At 37.7% G+C, this 19,620-nt stretch overlaps 3 protein-coding genes across 5 annotated transcripts; all 3 read left to right on the top strand.

Moving 5' to 3' along the window:
• The first annotated feature begins 4,258 nt into the window (after positions 1–4,258).
• LOC103455262 (alpha-N-acetylglucosaminidase-like) lies at positions 4,259–9,502 on the top strand. 3 transcript variants are annotated; one of them, XM_070812438.1, is made up of 19 exons: positions 4,259–4,692; positions 5,003–5,079; positions 5,211–5,422; positions 5,536–5,657; positions 5,770–5,855; positions 5,939–6,033; positions 6,151–6,232; positions 6,308–6,414; positions 6,528–6,558; positions 6,777–6,894; positions 7,015–7,062; positions 7,170–7,278; positions 7,438–7,541; positions 7,691–7,789; positions 7,897–8,007; positions 8,218–8,450; positions 8,550–8,787; positions 8,884–8,962; positions 9,052–9,502. In XM_070812438.1, exons 1-19 carry the CDS (start codon positions 4,462–4,464, stop codon positions 9,336–9,338), a joined length of 2,469 nt encoding a protein of 822 aa, XP_070668539.1. In that variant the 5' UTR covers positions 4,259–4,461; the 3' UTR covers positions 9,339–9,502. The 3 variants fall into 3 exon arrangements, with proteins under 3 accessions (XP_070668539.1, XP_070668538.1, XP_070668540.1); XM_070812437.1 differs by having other exon boundaries at positions 4,289–4,692; positions 5,767–5,855; XM_070812439.1 differs by lacking the exon at positions 7,897–8,007 and having other exon boundaries at positions 4,289–4,692; positions 5,767–5,855.
• Positions 9,503–11,771: 2,269 nt separating this feature from the next.
• Positions 11,772–12,387, top strand: LOC103455261 (uncharacterized). Its single transcript, XM_008394855.4, has one exon. It carries the CDS (start codon positions 11,940–11,942, stop codon positions 12,189–12,191), a length of 252 nt encoding a protein of 83 aa, XP_008393077.2. The 5' UTR covers positions 11,772–11,939; the 3' UTR covers positions 12,192–12,387.
• A 2,795-nt stretch (positions 12,388–15,182) lies between these two features.
• Positions 15,183–19,370, top strand: LOC103455260 (aminoaldehyde dehydrogenase 2, peroxisomal-like). The gene is made up of 15 exons (XM_008394853.4): positions 15,183–15,481; positions 15,806–15,948; positions 16,114–16,194; positions 16,291–16,439; positions 16,549–16,641; positions 16,743–16,866; positions 16,985–17,050; positions 17,164–17,230; positions 17,411–17,487; positions 17,594–17,707; positions 17,872–17,949; positions 18,033–18,184; positions 18,313–18,373; positions 18,793–18,899; positions 19,003–19,370. Exons 1-15 carry the CDS (start codon positions 15,373–15,375, stop codon positions 19,094–19,096), a joined length of 1,515 nt encoding a protein of 504 aa, XP_008393075.2. The 5' UTR covers positions 15,183–15,372; the 3' UTR covers positions 19,097–19,370.
• Positions 19,371–19,620: the final 250 nt, after the last annotated feature.

Below are 19,620 nucleotides of genomic sequence, written 5' to 3' on the forward strand. Positions count from 1 at the left end.
TTATGGGATGTGTTTTTTTTTCCTTGTATAAATTGATTGTTTAAATGTTTTCCACTAGTATTATTAGTTATCAATCAGACTACATTTGGTTGAAGCTCAAGAAACAATGAAGATGAGAGTCGAACTTTTGCGTGAATATGGATGCCACTTGTTGTGTAACATCCCACATCGCCCAGGGAAGTGATCCTTAAATGTATATTTCCATCCCTACCTAGCACGAGGCATTTTGGGAGCTCACTGGCTTCGGGTTCCGTAGGAACTCTGAAGTTAAGCGAGAATGAGGCCAGGTCACTCCCAGGATGGGTGACCCACTGGGAAGTTGCTCGTGAGTTCCCAAAAACAAAACCGTGAGGGAATGGTAAGCTCAAAGCGGACAATATCGTGCTACGGTGGTAGAGCAGGCCCGAGATGTGGTGGACCCGGGCTGGGATGTGACAAATGGTATTAGAGCCAATCCATGGCTAGAAGTGTGCTGACGAGGACGTCGGATCCCTAAGGGGGGTGGATTGTAACATCCCACATCGTCCAGGGGAGTGATCCTTAAATGTATATTTTCATCCCTACCTAGCACGAGGTCTTTTGGGAGCTTACCGGCTTCGGGTTCCATAGGAACTCCGAAGTTAAGCGAGAATGGGAGTGATCCTTAAATGTATATTCATATCCCTACCTAGCACGAGGCTTTTTGGGAGCTCACCGGCTTCGGGTTCCGTAGGAACACCGAAGTTAAGTGAGAATGAGGCCAGGCACTCTCAGGATGGGTGACCCACTGGGAAGTTACTTGTGATGTATATTTCCATCCCTACCTAGCACGAGGTTTTTTGGGAGCTCACTGGCTTCGGGTTCCATAGGAACTCCGAAGTTAAGCGAGAATGGGAGTGATCCTTAAATGTATATTCCTATCCCTACCTAGCACGAGGCCTTTTGGGAGCTCACCGGCTTTGGGTTCCGTAGGAACACCGAAGTTAAGTGAGAATGAGGCCAGAGCACTCTCAGGATGGGTGACCCACTGGGAAGTTACTTGTGAGTTCCCAAAAACAAAACCGTGAGGGAATGGTAAGCCCAAAGCAGACAATATCGTGCTACGGTGGTAGAGCGGGCCTGAGATATGGTGGAGCCGGGCTGGGATGTGACATGTTGATTCTTGTCTTACGTTGATCAATTTTCTTCAATGCATTAGAAAATTTTATGAATGGTTTGAAAATCGTTCGAAGAGTAGTTGGCATGCCCTTAAATTCAAATTGTGCCTTTGAAAAGAAAAGAAAAGAACCTATTGGCATTGCTGAGCTAAGAACCACAATGTATGGACATGGTAGTCTTCTCTCATATTTTCGTGTCATGTTCTGTTGTATCACTGTGTTGTATCGTATTCCCTTGTGGTCATACAACAATTCATCTTATTAATTTAACGTATTCCCGTATCTTGTCGTGTCATATTCCCGTTTCCATATCCGTATCCGTATCCATGCATCATAGGCCAAGAATAGTGTCTCTCTCTTGGTAGTGGCTCTTGTTATCCACAATTGGTTGATGATACCTTCCATTTGGGACACACTTGCTTTTGTTAATCTAGTCATTGGCCAAACGCCAAACAGCTTGTTGGATTAGTGCTTGGGGAATTAGTAGTTAGAGACTCAATGCAGACATATTTTGTAAGTGACTTCTAATCCTAACTGCCACATCCTGCGACTTCTGTATATATACGGTCCTAGGCTAGGCATGCCCTAGTCCCACTTTCATGTTTTGTGTTCCATGTACGTACTCCTCCCATTTTTAGTTGTTGGATATTAAGAGCCAAAATTAAGAGGCAATCTGCATGAGGTGAAAAATAACGTGCATAAATTATTAAAAATAGTGTGCATAAATCATTCTTCTTTAAGTTTTTTTATCAAAAAAAGAAGTAAAAAAATATACGGGGGAAATTGCACTTTCACGACCGCATATCAACTTTTTGAGAGCGTCAACAATAACTTTTGGGAAGATTATGTATAATGAAGCCTTTTTCTTTTTATCTCAATTCTGAAACCATGTTAAACCCTCTTAATTCCGTTTCTAATCATTCATTCAAGCACCCCTTTCTCCCACTAGCCTAATTATACCAACCTACAGCTTTTGGTGGGACTGAAAGAGGGGACCTCAAGGATTGAAATGTATTATTTTACATATATTTGTATATGTACGTAGACGGATCAGTGGCACCGTTTTTTTTATACACTTTTTGACACATATTTTTGTAAGGCCATTTCATAATGTATTTTTACGATTTGAACCATCTATCTTTTAGGTATTCCTTAAAAAATCATGTCAACCAAAAATCACCGAAATATGAAATCGCATAACCGTTGGATTAAGGGTTTAGGGTTCTTTGTAGAATGTACCCGTCCGTTTTCATCATTACAAATGAATATCTTAATGGTTTCAAATTTATTTAATTTTCTACAAGAATAATTTATTAATGATGTTCTAGAATATAGATGTTCAGATCATTAAAATACATTACAGAGTAAAAGATTGTGTAAAAAAATATGGTGCTACAGATCATCCCCATATACCTACACATATATGTGTATAGTGATGAAAGCAACATCAAAGTGGAATATGTATTCATATTCAAATTTAGAAAGAAAAAAAACCTATATACTCTCCTCTTATGGTTTGATCTACTTTCCACTGCATACATCATGTGATTGATGAATAATAATAATTAATGGTAATGGCACTAAAATGTTATGACCAAAGTCATCTGTCTGTTAGAAATCCAACTAACTACTCTCTCTCTACATCCACATTTGTCTTTTGGTCCCATCTCCCGTGCATTTGCAGATGACGACAATGGCTATACCCTCACCAACCATTATTCATCAGTTTCTGCATCAAAATCTGCATTTCTTTTCCTTCCCCTCACCATTCACCATTCACCATTCACATGCTTCGTTCTACTTTCTTTTTCTTTTTTGATATCTCAATAATAAGGGAAATGATTTTCACACTCTTATCTTCTTCACTTGCGTTTTTTTTCTCTTTATTTTCATTACTTGATTCATTATTGATTTATTCATTTATGTGGATGAATGACTCTTTGATCCAGCTTTTGGGGTGATTCACCCCTTATGTTACTAAAAAAAAACCCTTCTCAAATAAAACCCAAAAAGTTAACCATCACAGAGTGGCCTAATGGTTGCGAATGAATTTCAGGTCATACTCCACACGCCACATCTTGGGTTCGATTAATGGCGATGGTGAATCGCACGATGATGGCCCGAAGGAAATTGAATACCTATATGAGTCTTCCCGACTCCTAAAAAGGTAGACTGTTGTGGCGAAGCCACCAACTAGTCCCCTTTCTAGAATAATAAATAAAACCCAATAAGGATAAGACCCTATAAGAGTTGGTTCATGTTTACCTTTCCCTCCTTGGATTAGGACCCATGGAAGTCAATGCTAAGTTTAGCCCAAGGAATACATATAAGGGCCCAACAAACCTAATAAGGCCCAAGCCCTTAGATAATCATTTTAGCACCGCAACAATCTAGAGTCGGAACTCTACCAAAGAAGAGTAACGATTTTCACACTCTCATTTTCTTCTTTTACACTCTTTTACTTATTTATTTTGTATCAATTAATTTTACTTTGAGGTACTCAATCCGAAGGCTAGAAGAAAAAATTTGCAGAAAGAAAATAAGAAGTGCAGAAATCATTTTCTATAGAAAAAATATTTTGAAACTCAATTCGACCAATTCCATTACCCTTTTTGGGAATTTAAAAGGAAAAATAATCATTTAAATTGTTCTTACTTAGAAATGATATATAGGCATGTTTGGGATTGATTTTGAAAAAACCAAAAACACTAATAAGTAAAACCACTTTTACATGGACACTTGTAATTAAGTGTTTTTTCCTCTAATTTTTAAGTGAGTTTTTTTTAAAGGACCAACTGGAGGCTTCGCCATAGTCCTTATTCTGAAAATCGAAAAGACTCACAGAGACATTTTAGCCTCCATTTGACCACCATCATGTGGTTCACCAGCACCAGGAGTTAAACACATGATGTATCATGTGAAATACGAGCCTGAAATTAATCTCCAACTACTGATCACTCTGTAATGATTATTTCTCAATTAATAAGAGAAATTAGTGAGAAGAGATCCTCCATGAATGTGAGACACTTATAACATTAATCTTGCTTGATTTTATTCTTTTTAATTTTATTACAAAATACAAAATTACCAAACGAGAATCCTATAAATAAAAAACAAAAGACAGAAGAAAACAAAAACAAAAAAACCTTCCCGCGCCCTCTCACCAACCGGCCCGGCCCGGCCGGCCTTCACTTTTGTCTCGAAGTCATCGTCATCCTCCAAGATTCTCCACTGCTTCTTCTCCTCCTCCATTAATTAACCGCTAATCACCATTTCCATAAGCTTAATTAACCCGCTACCTCCTCACTCTCACTCTAATCCTCCAATGGCCTCCAAATTTCCCACCTTTTCTCCGGCCTTCACAATACTCCTTACTATCCTCTTCCTCGACTTGGCTTACTCGTCCACCGTCGGAGTCCGACACATTTCGCGCCTTCTCGAAATCCAGGACCGCGAGAAGGCGCCGCCGCACGTTCAAGTCGCTGCCGCTCGTGGAGTCCTCCGCCGCCTCCTCCCCTCTCACTCTTCCAGCTTCGACTTCCAAATCGTCTCCAAGGTATCTCAAAATTCTCCTTTTTTCTAGTTGTAACTTGAAAAGTTCTATTTTTTTTTTTCAAATTTAGGAAAGGTACAATCTTTTTGTCAATGAATAAAGTTATATATATATATCGGTAGCTGAAATATTGTTAATTATGCTTCTAATTCCATTTGGGATGTCACCTGACGGTTTCCGAATCCAATCACACAACTTTCCTGCGTGACAATGCGTCATTGACTTGTGATACCACCAAATTGGACTCCCATGTGTGGGGAAGTTCTTCCCGGATTTCACTGTCATGAAAAATTGTGGTTTCTTTAATTTGCAGGAGCAATGTGGGGGTGCATCTTGCTTTATGATCAAGAACAATCCTTCTTTTCGCAGACGCGGGGATCCTCAAATTCTGTATGTTGGCATTGCCTCTCCTTCTCAATAAAATTTAACATTGAATCAAACCCATCGACAGATATAATTTAATAGTTGAAGTTGCCGATGTATATTTTCATGTGACTTTTGAAATTCCATGCTTTAACTAGAATTTCTGGGGTCACTGGAGTGGAGATTTTGGCTGGTCTGCACTGGTACTTGAAGAATTTGTGTAATTCACATATATCTTGGGATAAAACCGGCGGTGCGCAACTGTTTTCAGTGCCGAAATCAGGGTTGCTCACCCGGGTACAAGATGCCGGCATTTTGGTCCAGAGACCTGTTCCTTGGAACTACTACCAGAATGCTGTTACTTCCAGCTGTAAGCTTCTACTTTGACATTGTTTTACGTATTCGCGATTTCAAAGTTCAAACCTTGGTACTTTTCTTTCAATAAATTGGAAGTGATCTTTTCTTTTATCTGATTTCTTGAAGATACATTCGCTTGGTGGGATTGGGAAAGATGGGAGAAGGAGATTGACTGGATGGCCCTTCAAGGGATCAATTTGCCACTAGCATTTACAGGGCATGAGGCTATTTGGCAGAAAGTTTTCCAGGTGATTTTCTTTCTCGCCTTTGTTTTTCATCCCTGTTTTCGTCTTGTTAAAAATAACGAACAAATCAATGGTTTTTTCATTTCTCACCAATGTCTTGTTTATCCTCTAGCAGAAATTTAATATGAGCAAATCAGACCTGGATGATTTTTTTGGGGGCCCCGCTTTCCTTGCTTGGTCTCGTATGGGAAATTTGCATGGGTGAGCTTTCTTAGACTGCAAAAATTTCCGACTTTGTAACAATGTAGCCTTTTTCCTTGATGATATAAAATGTTTTTTCGCAGATGGGGCGGACCTCTACCTCAAAGTTGGTTGGATCAACAGCTGATTCTGCAGAAAAAGATTCTGGTCAGAATGTATGAACTTGGAATGACTCCAGGTACTAATTATCACAAGACATCTAGCCTCGAATACTTTTTAAATTTAGTACTTTAAGTTCTTTGAAAGGGAAGAAAAAGGACATTAACACGCATGATGTTTTCATTCCTGCTTTTAGTCCTTCCAGCCTTTTCCGGAAATGTTCCTGCAGCGCTCAAAACTACATATCCATCAGCGAAGATAACACACTTAGGAAATTGGTAAGTACTGCTACGTTCCACTTTTATAATCTAACTCTTAAATACCTGACCTGTGTTTTTCAACTTTTGTTTCAGGTTTTCTGTTAAGAGTGATCCTAGATGGACCTGCACTTACCTTCTTGATGCAACTGATCCGTTGTTTGTTGAAATTGGGAGAGCATTCATTGAGCAACAAGTAAAAGGTTGGTAATCTGGATCTTGTGCCTTCCCACTTTATATTTGTGGATATAATATTTGTGTCAAACACTAATTCTGTTCTAATTTCTTCTCATTGGTCAATTACCTATTTGTTCAGAGTACGGCAGGACTAGTCACATATACAACTGGTATAAGGGTTCCTCCACTTACCTTCTTCAAAAGCTCATTCTTCCTTTATTTTATAATCATTGACATCTGCTAGATAACATTTATAAAACTGGTCATTAAATTCTCTCAAATACATGTAACCAGTTTGTTTCGTTCTTTTTGTCTCCCAAATAATTGCCTGAGCTTTAATTAAACTCCAAAGATTATGTTAACATTGTTTATGATTGAACCTGTGCAGTGATACTTTTGATGAGAATACTCCACCTGACGATGCTCCGGAGTACATATCTTCATTAGGTGCAGCAATCTTTAGGGGTATGCAAAGTGGAGACAAGGAAGGTGTCTGGTTAATGCAGGTAAAAGGAATTATCTCCAAGCCATATGTTTTATGAGAATATGGTTAGTTACGATGCGTCCTCAATGCAATTATGCACAGATCTGCTCACTTTTTGTTTGGTATGCTAATGAGTTTCCAGGGGTGGTTATTTTCATACGATCCATTCTGGAGGCCTCCACAAATGAAGGTTAGATTTACAATTTATTTTCTCCAACCGTAAGCCATTTTAATTTCGTATCTTTCTTGCTCCCTTTTTTCTTGGCTTTGGTTGACAGTGAAATGTGCTTATTTCAGGCACTTTTACACTCCGTTCCCACGGGGAAGCTGGTAGTACTTGATCTGTTTGCTGAAGTGAAACCTATATGGAGTACTACGGAGCAGTTTTATGGTGTTCCTTATATCTGGAAAGTCATATGTCTAAACCTTGACAATTATGTCCATCTTGAAGTTTAAGCTGCTATAAGTCCTTTAGTGTATAATGCAGAGGGACATTTTAAGTTCATCTATGCTCTTTCTTCTTCTCTGAAGATTCTTATTTGATTTGTCGGAGTTCTGTATTACAGGTGTATGCTGCACAATTTTGCAGGAAATGTTGAGATGTACGGAGTTTTGGATGCAATTGCATCTGGACCAATCAATGCTCGTATAAGTGAAAACTCAACAATGGTATCCACCCATAAAAAGTTCGCGTAGTCATGATATTATAAGTTGTTTAGTAATCTTTGATTAGGCTTTGCATCAACACATGTTAAACGCCTTCATTTAACTACATTGTATCTTCATATGATTAATCTTATCGATTACTTTTTCTGAAGGTTGGTGTCGGAATGTCAATGGAAGGTATAGAACAGAATCCTGTTGTTTATGATCTCATGTCTGAGATGGCTTTTCAACACAACAAAGTTGATGCTAAGGTAAGCTTAAGTTGTTTCCTAATCCCGTTGAACGTTAGGATACCTGTGACTTGTAACTGGTGATTAGGATATAAAACCGAAAAATCATTCACTCATTCCGATTTCAGGCCTGGATTGATCAATATTCTGCCAGACGTTATGGCCGTTCAACTCCTTCAATACAAGATGCCTGGAATATACTATATCATACCATCTATAACTGCACTGATGGTGCCTATGTAAGTTCCCAGCTTAAATTCTTTTAGTATCTTCATCTGTAGGATAATTTCTCGCTAGTTATTACCTCGAAAAACATTTTTATCTTTTCAATTTTTGCAAGATTGCATTGGCTCAATCTTGTTCCCACACAACTTTTCAATTGGATTCCATGTTAGTTCAAATTTTTGTTAGTGCATTGATGCCATAACTAGTAGTTCCTACTAAAACAGGACAAAAACAGGGATGTGATTGTGGCATTTCCCGACGTTGATCCATCCTTAATATCAACACTGTCAGAAGGTCGTCATCAAAATGAGAAACCAGTAGCAGGAAGTGCAGTCCTCAAGGAAGTAACTGATTCGTTCGATCGACCTCATTTATGGTATTCAACTTCTGAAGTAATACATGCATTAGAACTCTTTATTGCAAGTGGAGATGAGCTCTCAGAAAGTAGTGCTTACAGGTTAGCCCCTTTGAGTACGAAAAACCTCACGCGCATTAGCTTTTTCCCACTTAAACTTTTTGTATTAGTTCTATTTGACATTTTAACTGTACTGCTCAGGTATGATCTTGTTGATCTGACTAGACAAGCCTTATCTAAATATGCAAACCAGCTCTTTCTAAAGGTCATAGAGGCCTATCACTCAAATGATGTCCTCGGAGTGGCACGCGACAGCAAGAAGTTTTTAGACCTAGTTGAAGACATGGACGTACTCTTAGCCTGCCACGATGGATTTCTCCTAGGACCCTGGTTGGAAAGTGCGAAGAAACTCGCACAGGACGAAGAACAGGAAAAACAGGTTCGAATCCCCATTGAATTACATTCCCTAAATAAACTTATGCTAGCAAGGAAAACAAGATTTTGTCTTTTCATCTGATGTGATCCGAAAATGCAGTTTGAGTGGAATGCTAGAACACAGATAACAATGTGGTTCGACAACACGGAGGAGGAAGCAAGTCTGCTTCGCGACTATGGTATGACAAGTGATGTAACATTGAACCGTCTGCGATCTGCATCCATATACATTGCTGTAAACATCTGTCTTTTCGATTTTTTCGTGCAGGAAACAAGTACTGGAGCGGGCTTCTACGCGATTATTATGGCCCTCGAGCAGCTATATATTTCAAGTATTTAACGAAAAGCTTGGAGGAGGGCGGCGAGTTTGGATTGAAGGATTGGAGGAGGGAGTGGATAAAGCTGACGAATGATTGGCAAAACAGCAGGAAGCCGTTTCCTGTGAAAAGTACTGGAAACGCTCTCAACACATCCCGGTGGCTTTTTGATAAGTACTTATTAGGAAGTGCTTCTGACATACAACCACTTAATGAAGCTGCTTATCCGAGATTGTAATTATAATGTGTTTGAATAATATGGATATGAAGACTTTGTGTGATGGATTGCCGTTTTCTTCGGTAATTAAACTGATGAGAGTGGCAATGCATCCCATTTCCGTCCATGCTGTTTCGGGTTCGAAACTTCCTCCTCTCAGGAGCTATAGTAATAGTTTCAAACCATTACCATGCCCTTAATAATCATAATTTTAAAAAAAATATTGATAAGTTTGGCATACTTCATAGACATTTACAACAAAACCCTATTTTTATGTTTCTTTTTTATTCATTTTTAAAATAAGTTATTTGTTGCTACTTGGTACTACGGTTTACTGAAAGTACTCTTCGTTTGTTCAAAAACCAGAAGAAAAAAAAGTCATTTGTTTACCACATCATTATGGGTCTTACAAAAAAAAAATTAAGATTGAATGACGAATAACGTGTCTGTGTGGCTACACATATAAAATCAAGATGCCTTATATTTATTTATTATTCAAATATATTCATGATCTCACATATAAAACTTTCTTTATCATTTAAGTTTATTATTTTGATGTATACACAAAAATTGTTTGACTCGTGCTTCTATTGGTTGAGTATATATATTTTACACGATATGATGCTAGTGGGATCATTTATTTAAATCATACTTTGTGAATAGTATTAGTGACTATCAGTTGGTGGTCATATGCATTTTTTAAATGGCAAATCTATGACATCACTTTTTTTTACACAACTTTTGACACACATTTTTGTAAGACTAACTCCATAATTGTATTTAACGATCTGACCCGTCTATAACACCATTCATAGATCATTATTGCAAAAACCTAGATAGATAAAACTATTAAGACATTCATTTGTAAGTAAGAAAATAGACGAATATAGTTTTATAAAGAAACCCTAAACTCTTAATCCATCAGTTACATGATTTTGGATTTTTGTGATTTTTTATAAATATAACCTTTTAAAAAGACCTAAAAGATAAACGTTTAAATATATTATAAAATGATAGATTAAAGAATGAACAACCATCAACAGCAACATTCAATATTTTTTATATTTGAATCTTGACATCCTTATCAAAAGTTAGATCATGTACCGTGTCATTTGATGGGAACTCTAGCTTTGACTTGGAAATATAATACCACGTAATATATTGAAAAATGGATCGTGATCGGTGAAGTTTTGAGGTTACGAGCTTGACGTTGAAGAAAGCCGCCAAGAAATTTCGACTCTACTGGGCAGGTCCCAACAGGATTTTTTGCGGATCTTTTTTATGAGGATTTTAAAAATTCGTAAATTGTGTTTATTCATCGTATATCGTGCGATTAGTTTTTATCAAGTACTATTTGTGTTTAATTTTCAATAAAAATATTTAAAATGATTTCTAACTGCAAAATGTACGATGAACAAACTTAATTCATTGATTTTTGAGATCCTCGCAAAAAGGATACGACGAGGATCCGGATTAGAGCAGGTCCTTTTATTATCAGTTTTTATCAGCGTCTGTGGGCCTGACGGTGTGAGAGTTTATGGGTCAAAAGTCTTTGTTCTGGATTGTTCCAGAAGGCTTTTGAGAAATATACGGTTAAGTTTACTTACAAAATTGCCCTTATGGGTTGAATAATCAGTAATTCATAAACCTATAGTTAGGAGGAGCTAGTTGACCAAAAATTCGTCCGGAGAAAATTGTAAATTTCCTAGAAGAAGATGAATCACGGTAGCAGTATTGAATAAATCAAATAAAATCAAAAATAACATTAGTCAATTAGCATGTGAAAAATAAAAAGTATGTATTTATCAGATAAAACCATTATTTCTTTACTTTACAATAAGCAAGTCAATTAGTACACAACATTCATTTATAAAAAGTGAGTAATGGATTATACTGACGAACGTGAATGCAATGCGCTCTGCCTTTAGGTTTTGGACTTCTAAGATCTTTTAAATCCAAACTCAAGGATAGTGTGTTAAGCAAAATTGTATGGTAACCTCTTTTTAATGTCCGAGTACCTTATTCTATACATCAAAGTCCTTCTTTGTCTATAGCTCGGGTCAGTCCCTGTTACAACTGCTTACAATCTTGCAGCCTCCCTTGATGTACAAACTGACTCTCGCATCGTGATTAATATAGATTCTTCCTCTTTAGATACATGTCCAATATTGACTGAAAATTTCTCATGCACTGCACTTATAATATCATTCGAATAAAAAAAAACGACTTATCATCAATATTCCATTCACTCTTGAAAGAAATTAAAATTGGAAAAGGAGATAAGGGTATTCTTGTCATGAAAAATGAAAAAGGGTAGAGTGAAATGTTCAAATACAAATCAGCCATACGTGTCCCAATACATTGTATATATTATTTTTCCATTTAAGTCCCCAGCACGCGTCCGAATTTAATATTTGGTCCAACTCCTATCGATTTTATATTTCCTAAACTTTGACCAACTCCTATAAAATCATACGTTAAGCCCCTCCTCCCATATCACGTTTCTACTTCTCTCCAGAAATTTTGAATTGCCCCCAAAATCCCAATCCGATTTTCTCACCGTCCCCAATCGATCGAGTTCTTCCGCCGATTAATTCCAGCTTCAATTCCTCGAGAGCGATCATGAACGGAGGCAAAGCGAATCACGAGGGCTCGTGGGCGGATCAGTGGGATTACAACAACTCCTCTTACCCCGTCGAACCCAAGGGCAGCAGCGACGGCGGGACCGCCGCAAAGTACAAGCAGAAGGTCGGGGAAGGCCTTGTGAAGACCAAGGCGGTGGCTTCGGTCGGCGCTAAGAAGGTCAAGGAAGGCGCCTCCGCTGGATTCCACTGGATCAAAGAAAAGTGCCAGAAGGTTACCCAGAAGCGTTGATTTTGAATTTTCTTGTTAATTTCTTGATACAGAGTTTTAATTGCTTGGTTTTTGAAATATGATTTGAGCTTCTAGTTTCGTTGTAGGGTGACTTGTTATTGGTAATTCGTTTGTACAAATAAACTTGTATGATATTTTGATGATAAATGCATGAATCTAGCGTAGAAGGCTACCAGAAATATACATATTTATCCAATTATTATCATTTTTTAATATTATTCCATTTATTTTATTTCTATTGATCCGGTGAAGCAAATTTCTTGGTTCTACTGTTGACAATTGTTTAGGTGTATTTGGAAGAACTGGACTTGGCTGCTGTTCCTTACACCTAATCCCGATTGGACATGTGTTCAAGTTTTGATTTTTTTAATCAAAACTCGAATACGTGTCTAGTCAGAATTATATGTAAACAGCAGCTGCTGCTGAATTCTTAGTAGCGAAGTTAAATCCTATTTGGAATATTTGGCACGGTGCCTATTGATTTTCATGAAATGGTAAAATTGCTAAACAGTGTTTTCGGGTTCACTGAATTTTTTCTATGATCGTTACTAATTCACTTATGAATTATAATTTAAGTTTATATTTGAGAGTATTATAATAATTTGGAGCTGAGATTAGAAGATCAGAATCGGGTCCAAGCCAGTTTTACCGGGTCGGGTCTAACCCGCCAAAATGGAGAAATTCTACCGTTCGAACGATTGAATCATGTGTTCGCTCAGGCATAGAAATTAGCCATTCCTCGCTGTATGCCACTTGTGTATACATTTTTTTTTAAATTATTATTATTAAGGAAAGGGGAAATAGTTCCCAACACTGTAATCACTGGAATATTGAACTACATGTAACACTTGTGAACACATTTTTTCTTGTGATTTTTATTATTTATTTATGCATAAATCTCAAAGTTTGATTAGAACGAATGAATTACTGTTTCCAAAATGTCATGTATTTTCAGAATAATCATATAATAGCCACACTTTAGAACTATTGTTCAAATCCGGATCCTCTTTGTGAGGATTCGGGAATCTGTGAATCATATTTGTTCATCGTGTGGTTAGAAATGATTTTAAATATTTTTATTTAAAATTAAATACAAACAATACCTGATAAAAAATAATCACACAATGTACGATAAACATACATAATTTACGAATCTCTATAATCTTCACCAAAAGATCCAGAGAGGATCCTGTTGGCTATTGTTTGAATATTTTGTTAACGTATATTCTCATAAATGTCTGAAGCAAGATATGAATAATGAATGTTGGTCATATTCATTGCACGCGATGAAATTAATGAAAGATTATATCATAATTGACTCATGGACAAGGATGATCTCCATTTTTTTTTCTCTGCTTTTCTTCCTTTTTGTTTGAACGCTTAGGATTTCATCTTGTAGTAAGATGAAAAGAAAAAAGTAAAGAGAATCTCATCCATTAACGAATGAGGGAATATAGGTACAGAGTACAAGTTCAGATTGCAAGTCTTTATTTTTTTGGTAAATAAGTTGAGGTAACAAATTGCTAATGTTCCTAATTTGGTTTCTTGTAGCAACCCACCAACCTTTTTCAGATTAATTACGCTTTTGGTTCTGACTGCGGTTTAATCTCATAATTAATATCCGCATGAAAATTTGGTCCTTAAGATTATTTTTTCCAAAAGATTGTCTTTAAACTCTTAAAAGTTGCAAATTTCATTCCTATTATTAGATTTGAAGGTATTTTATACATTTTTTTATTAATTCAAGTCACGTGACTTGTATGTGATACACGTTTGTGTATAGATTGGTAGTTTGTAATGAGTTTAAGTACTTATTTATTCAGAAAAAAATGTATAAAGTTAACTTTAGAAAGTAAATTTGTAATTATATTCATGATTTATATCTAACATTAAGGGCTTATCGGTGAGAAAAAAGAAGATAAGATAGCATTACCTTTAAAGTGGTTGTGTAACATCCCACATCGTCCAGGGGAGTGATCCTTAAATGTATATTCTCATCCCTACCTAGCACGAGGCCTTTTGGGAGCTCACTGGCTTCGGGTTCCGTAGGAATTCCGAAGTTACGCGAGAATGAGGCCAAAGCACTCTCAGGATGGGTGACCCACTGGGAAGTTGCTCGTGAATTCCCAGAAACAAAATCGTGAGGGCGTGGTCGGGGCCCAAAGCGGACAATATCGTACTACGATGGTGGAGCGGGCCCGGAAAGTGGTCCCCACCCCCCCCCCCGAGCGGGGATGTGACAGGTTGTGTTCATCACGTGACTTAAATTGACGGAAAGTTTAAATAGAATAGTTTCAAACTTAATGATAGGGATGAAATTGCCAAATTTTAAGAGTTTACGAACTTAATTTTCTGAAAATGAAATTCAGGAACTCCATCTTCACTCACGTGATAAATTAGGGACTAAATCAATAATTCACCCGATAATATTATATATTGTAGTTGTTGAATCCAAAAGTGAACATGGAAATCCAAAGAGAGAAGGGAGAAAGTAGAGAGAGTAGCAAAGGAGAGAGAGAGAGAGAGAGAGAGAGAGAGAGAGAATTGGTTGAGAGGGGGAGAAAGACGAGAGAGGATCGGATGAGAGAGAGAGGTAGAAAGAGGTGAAGGAGAAAGATGAGAGAGAGTGTCAGGGGAGAGAGAAGTACATAAAATATTTCGAGAAAAAAACATTGAGTATAATTTTAAAAACTCTAAAAACTCTTTTTTAATGTGTTCAACAAGTAGACAAATTTTTAAGTTGATTTTAGTATAGTGTTTAAAATTGTCCTACCAAACAAGTACTCAAAGCATAAACTTTGAAAACTGTTTTTGAGTTTAAAAAATTGGATCACAGTAGAATACAAACAAGTCCTAATCAATCGCGGCTAATTCTAAACTAATAAACTAATAAACAAATTAATTAATCAAATGAAAAAAGCCAACGACCCTCGTTCCTCCCGCGAAAATTCAAGAGAGCTCTCTTTTAGTGAAGCATCGTAGGCACCGGAAATACCGTCTCTTCTTTGTTCGAGTTTTCAGCTGTTGAAATCCTCTTCACGCGATCCGCACTTTCAGATTTCATACTACTAATATTAGAATTTTCAATCCGAAATCCGATCCAATTCGAATCACCTCGTTCACTCACTAGCCTAACAATTAATTTGTTACAGTTTGGAAGAGCATCAGAGCTGGCTGAAAAATGGCGGTAGAAATTCCGAGCCGGCAGTTATTCATCGACGGCGAGTGGAAAGAACCGGTCCTCAAGAAACGCATTCCGATCATCAACCCTGCCACTGAGGAAACCATTGGTCTCTCTCTCTTCCTCGACTCTCTATGCTTTTTTATTTTGATTGTGGAAGTACTGATTTGTGGTTTGTAACTTGTTTTCCAAGTTAGGGCTCGTTTGAGAAAATGTTTCTCTAGAAAGCAATTGTGCTCACAAGCGCTTTTACTAGAAGTGTTTCAATCCAGAAACACGTTTAACTTTTTGAAACTTTTTTCAGACAACAACTGTTAGAAGTGCTTTGGATTATATGAAAACGCTATTAGCCATCCCAAAAGCACTTCTGGATAGGGGTTTCGATGAAATGATATGTGAATTAGTGGTTGATTTGTGGGAATGTGTGATGCAGGGGATATTCCCAGAGCTACTGCTGGTGATGTGAAGATTGCTGTGGAGGCTGCTCGCAGAGCCCTTGCCAGGAACAACGGGAAAGATTGGTCCTCTGCGCCAGGGGCTTCTCGTGCCAAGTATTTGCGCGCTATTGCTTCTAAGGTACATTGTCTCTGAAATGATCAATCTGGTTATCATCAGTTGCATGTTAAAACAGTATTACTGCTGATCGTGTTTCGATCTTCTAATCTTTCAAATAGTTTTGAATAACTCTCACTGTAATGAAATTGTTAGAGATGTCTTAAGCTTTTAGTACTTTTGATGCAGATAAACGAGAGAAAAACCGAGCTAGCCAAACTCGAAGCAATGGATAGCGGAAAACCACTGGATGAAACTGTTTCTGACATAGTATGCTAGTGACAAATATTGAAATTATTGCTTACGGCATGATGCATAAGGTCTTATGTCATGTCATGGCACCTAATTAACTCAAATTCGATACAGGGGGAAGTCGTAAGCTGTTTCGAGTACTACGCAGGCCTTGCCGAAGGATTGGATGCAAAGCAAAAAACTCCGGTTTCTCTTTCCACGGAGAAGTTCAAAACTCATGTTCTTAAGGAACCGGTCGGGGTTGTTGGGTTGATCACAGCATGGTATGTTGCAGCATCTTTATTTCAAAAGAAGCCTGAAGCATCTTAATAATGATTTATATGTTAAGGAACCAAAAGTGCTCAACCAAAAGTGCTTATCTATTATGTTAAGGAACTACCCTTTGTTAATGGCTGCGTGGAAAGTAGCTCCTGCCTTGGCTGCTGGCTGTACTGCTATACTGAAACCGTCTGAGTTGGCATCTGTGTATGTCCTGGTTGGTTTATACTTTATACATACGTAGTACTCAATTGGTATCTTGATTTTTCACATATATGCGTACCATTTGTGTTATCCATCGATTCTAGAACTTGTTTGGAGCTAGCTGAGGTGTGTATAAATGTTGGTCTTCCTCCCGGTGTCCTCAACATTCTGACTGGACTAGGCAATGAAGCCGGCGCTCCTTTATCAACTCATCCAGATGTTGATAAGGTTCAGCTTTTTCTCTTTACTAATTATGTTATTTGAATTTCTGCATACTCGATGATTGTAAGATGTTCTGAATTGTTAGCCACCAGGCTGTAATTGCTATGTGATTAATATTCAACAGATCTCATTTACCGGAAGTACTCTCACCGGGACCAAGATTATGGCAGCTGCAGCTCAATCGGTCAAGGTAGGTTGAAAAACTTAAAATCTTTCTAATGTGATAACTGATCCATTTTGTTTTCGGGGTTCATTCTCTTCGTTAAATCTTCGCATACTTTCTCCTATGCGGTTTCTTTGTAGCCTGTTGCATTGGAGCTTGGAGGGAAAAGCCCCATTGTTGTTTTTGATGATGCTGATATGGAAAAGGGTTAGTACCTCTTGGGCAAATAAATTGCTTCCGTTAGAAACTAGTTGCGCACGGATAGGACATGCACGCGCATCTGATTGAAACATGTTAGAAAAACAATAAACATATAGATATAGTACTGCTGCCGGATGATGGTACTGTTATGTTAACTCTCTATCACTCTATGATTCAATTGAACAGCTGTGGAATGGACCTGCTTCGGTATATGTTCGTCAGGTGGTCAGACTTGCAGCTCAACCTCCCGTCTCATAGTGCAGGTAAGTATAATAGCGTGATCGATGCTACATTACTTTCTGTTAGTCCCTTCTAAGTTACATAGATATTTATTAGAGTACTAATTAATCCCTCACATTTCGACTTTAGGAAAGCATTGCTATGGAGTTTGTGAACAGGCTTGAGGACTGGACCAAACTCATCAAGATTTCCGATCCTCTGGAAGAAGGTTGCAGGCTTGGCCCTGTTGTTAGTAAAGGGCAGGTAAATCGACTGTCAACAATCTCTGCATTTTATGTGAGATTCTCCGTGTGCGAGCGAGTGAACGCGTTTGTGTTTGTCTTTTGAGACAACGAAAAGCTTTAAATTTCGTTCTGAAGTTTACGATCCAAGTGAGTGTTATCTAATCTTCACTGCATTTGGTTCAGTATGAGAAAATATTTAAGTACCTCGAAGGGGCTAGAAGTGCAAAAGCAAAAGTTCTGTACGGCGGGAATCGTCCTGAGGTATAAACTAACCTATACATGTTACATGACTTTATTCTGTATCAAAAACTTGAGACTGCTAAAAAAAAGGATGGCAATGGCAGCATCTGAAGAAGGGATTCTTCATCGAACCGACTGTCGTAACTGAAGTAACATGCGCCATGAAAATATGGAGAGAGGAATTTCTCGGGCCGGTTCTTTGTGTCAAAACATTCAATACAGAAGAGGAAGCCCTTGACTTAGCAAATGACAGCCCGTGAGTTGAATCTCCTCTTCTTTTTAGCCCCGTTTCCTTCTTTCGGTCAATTTCTTCCTCTTATAGTCTCCTTACTACCCACATTTGTTTGATCTTCCTTTGACGTTTGTTTGATCTTCCTTTGACAGTTATGGCTTAGGTGCTGCTGTCATGTCAAAAGATTTAGAAAAGTGTGAGCGCTTTGCTACGGTAAGACTGATAAGATATTATAAGTTAGTGTTCTAACAATCGCTCTAGGCGGCGTATAAGCACTGGCGTAATGCCACTGCCATGATTAAGGCCGAATCGTTAGAAAAATTGGCAGGGAACTAGGCAGGCAACGCGTGGGTTGGGTGGGCTGCAGATCGGCAGAAATCTCTAAATGGAAGTTGTTAAAAAATCTGCATAATCACTCGCCTAAGCCCTGTCTAGGGCCTTGGGCGCTACGGCCTTCTCCACCGTTTGACTACAGCCTAGTGGTTTTTAGAACATTGCATATAATTGGTTGTATATTCCTTTTTAGTATCTCTTCCATCACGTTATATACATGACGTGAGGAATATTAATGGCATAATTTTGATAATTTGGTTACGAATTGTGTGTCATTTTGTTGGTGTGATGCTTTGCAGGGCGTTCAAGCAGGAGTTGTATGGATCAATTGCTCACAACCATCCTTCATTCAGGCTCCATGGGGAGGCTACAAACGAAGCGGTTTCAGCCGCGAATTAGGAGAATGGTACAGTTTCTTAATCTTATGTTAATTTAATTTTAATATTGTGTTATGATTTTGATTAGGGGAAGGGTAATGATGGTATTTCCGTTTTTCTGTTGTGCAACAGGGGACTTGAGCTTTACTTGAACATCAAGCAAGTTACTGAATATGTATCAGATCAACCTTATGGTTGGTTTGAGCCACCTCCTCCAAGTCCCTGAACAGAAGAATTTGAAAAAAATGAAAAATTAGAAAATAATTCAACTATGTTGAATAAAATAAAAAGGTTAATATATATTTCAGTGTGTCTGAAACACAGAGTGCTACACCACTTGTGTCACTATATAAATGGTGAGATACTTGTGTTAAAAAATTAACAAATGAAAAAATAAAACATCATTCCACTTGTATAGTAACACGTGGTGTACCACTCGTGTTCCGGGTACAATAAATATGTAATGAACTGGACTTTAGAGAAATAACTATTTGAGTATATATTCATGTTGCTATGTTGTATTCGTTCTTAAGAAACAAGTTACGTGATTATTTCGTGAAAAATAATATTTTGGACGGCTTTTAATTTAAGTAATTGGAACGTTTTTCCCTATCTCAAAACTAAGCGTTTAATTTTCTTATTTTAAATATAACAGTATCTCAATTTTAAAATGTAACAGTATCTCAAACTAATATTCACGGTCAAATAAAAATTTCAAATGCATGATATTTTGTTATTTGTTCTGATCCT

This window comes from Malus domestica, chromosome 14 (genome assembly GCF_042453785.1).
Source record: "Malus domestica chromosome 14, GDT2T_hap1".
In the NCBI taxonomy this organism is placed as follows: Eukaryota; Viridiplantae; Streptophyta; class Magnoliopsida; order Rosales; family Rosaceae; genus Malus; species Malus domestica.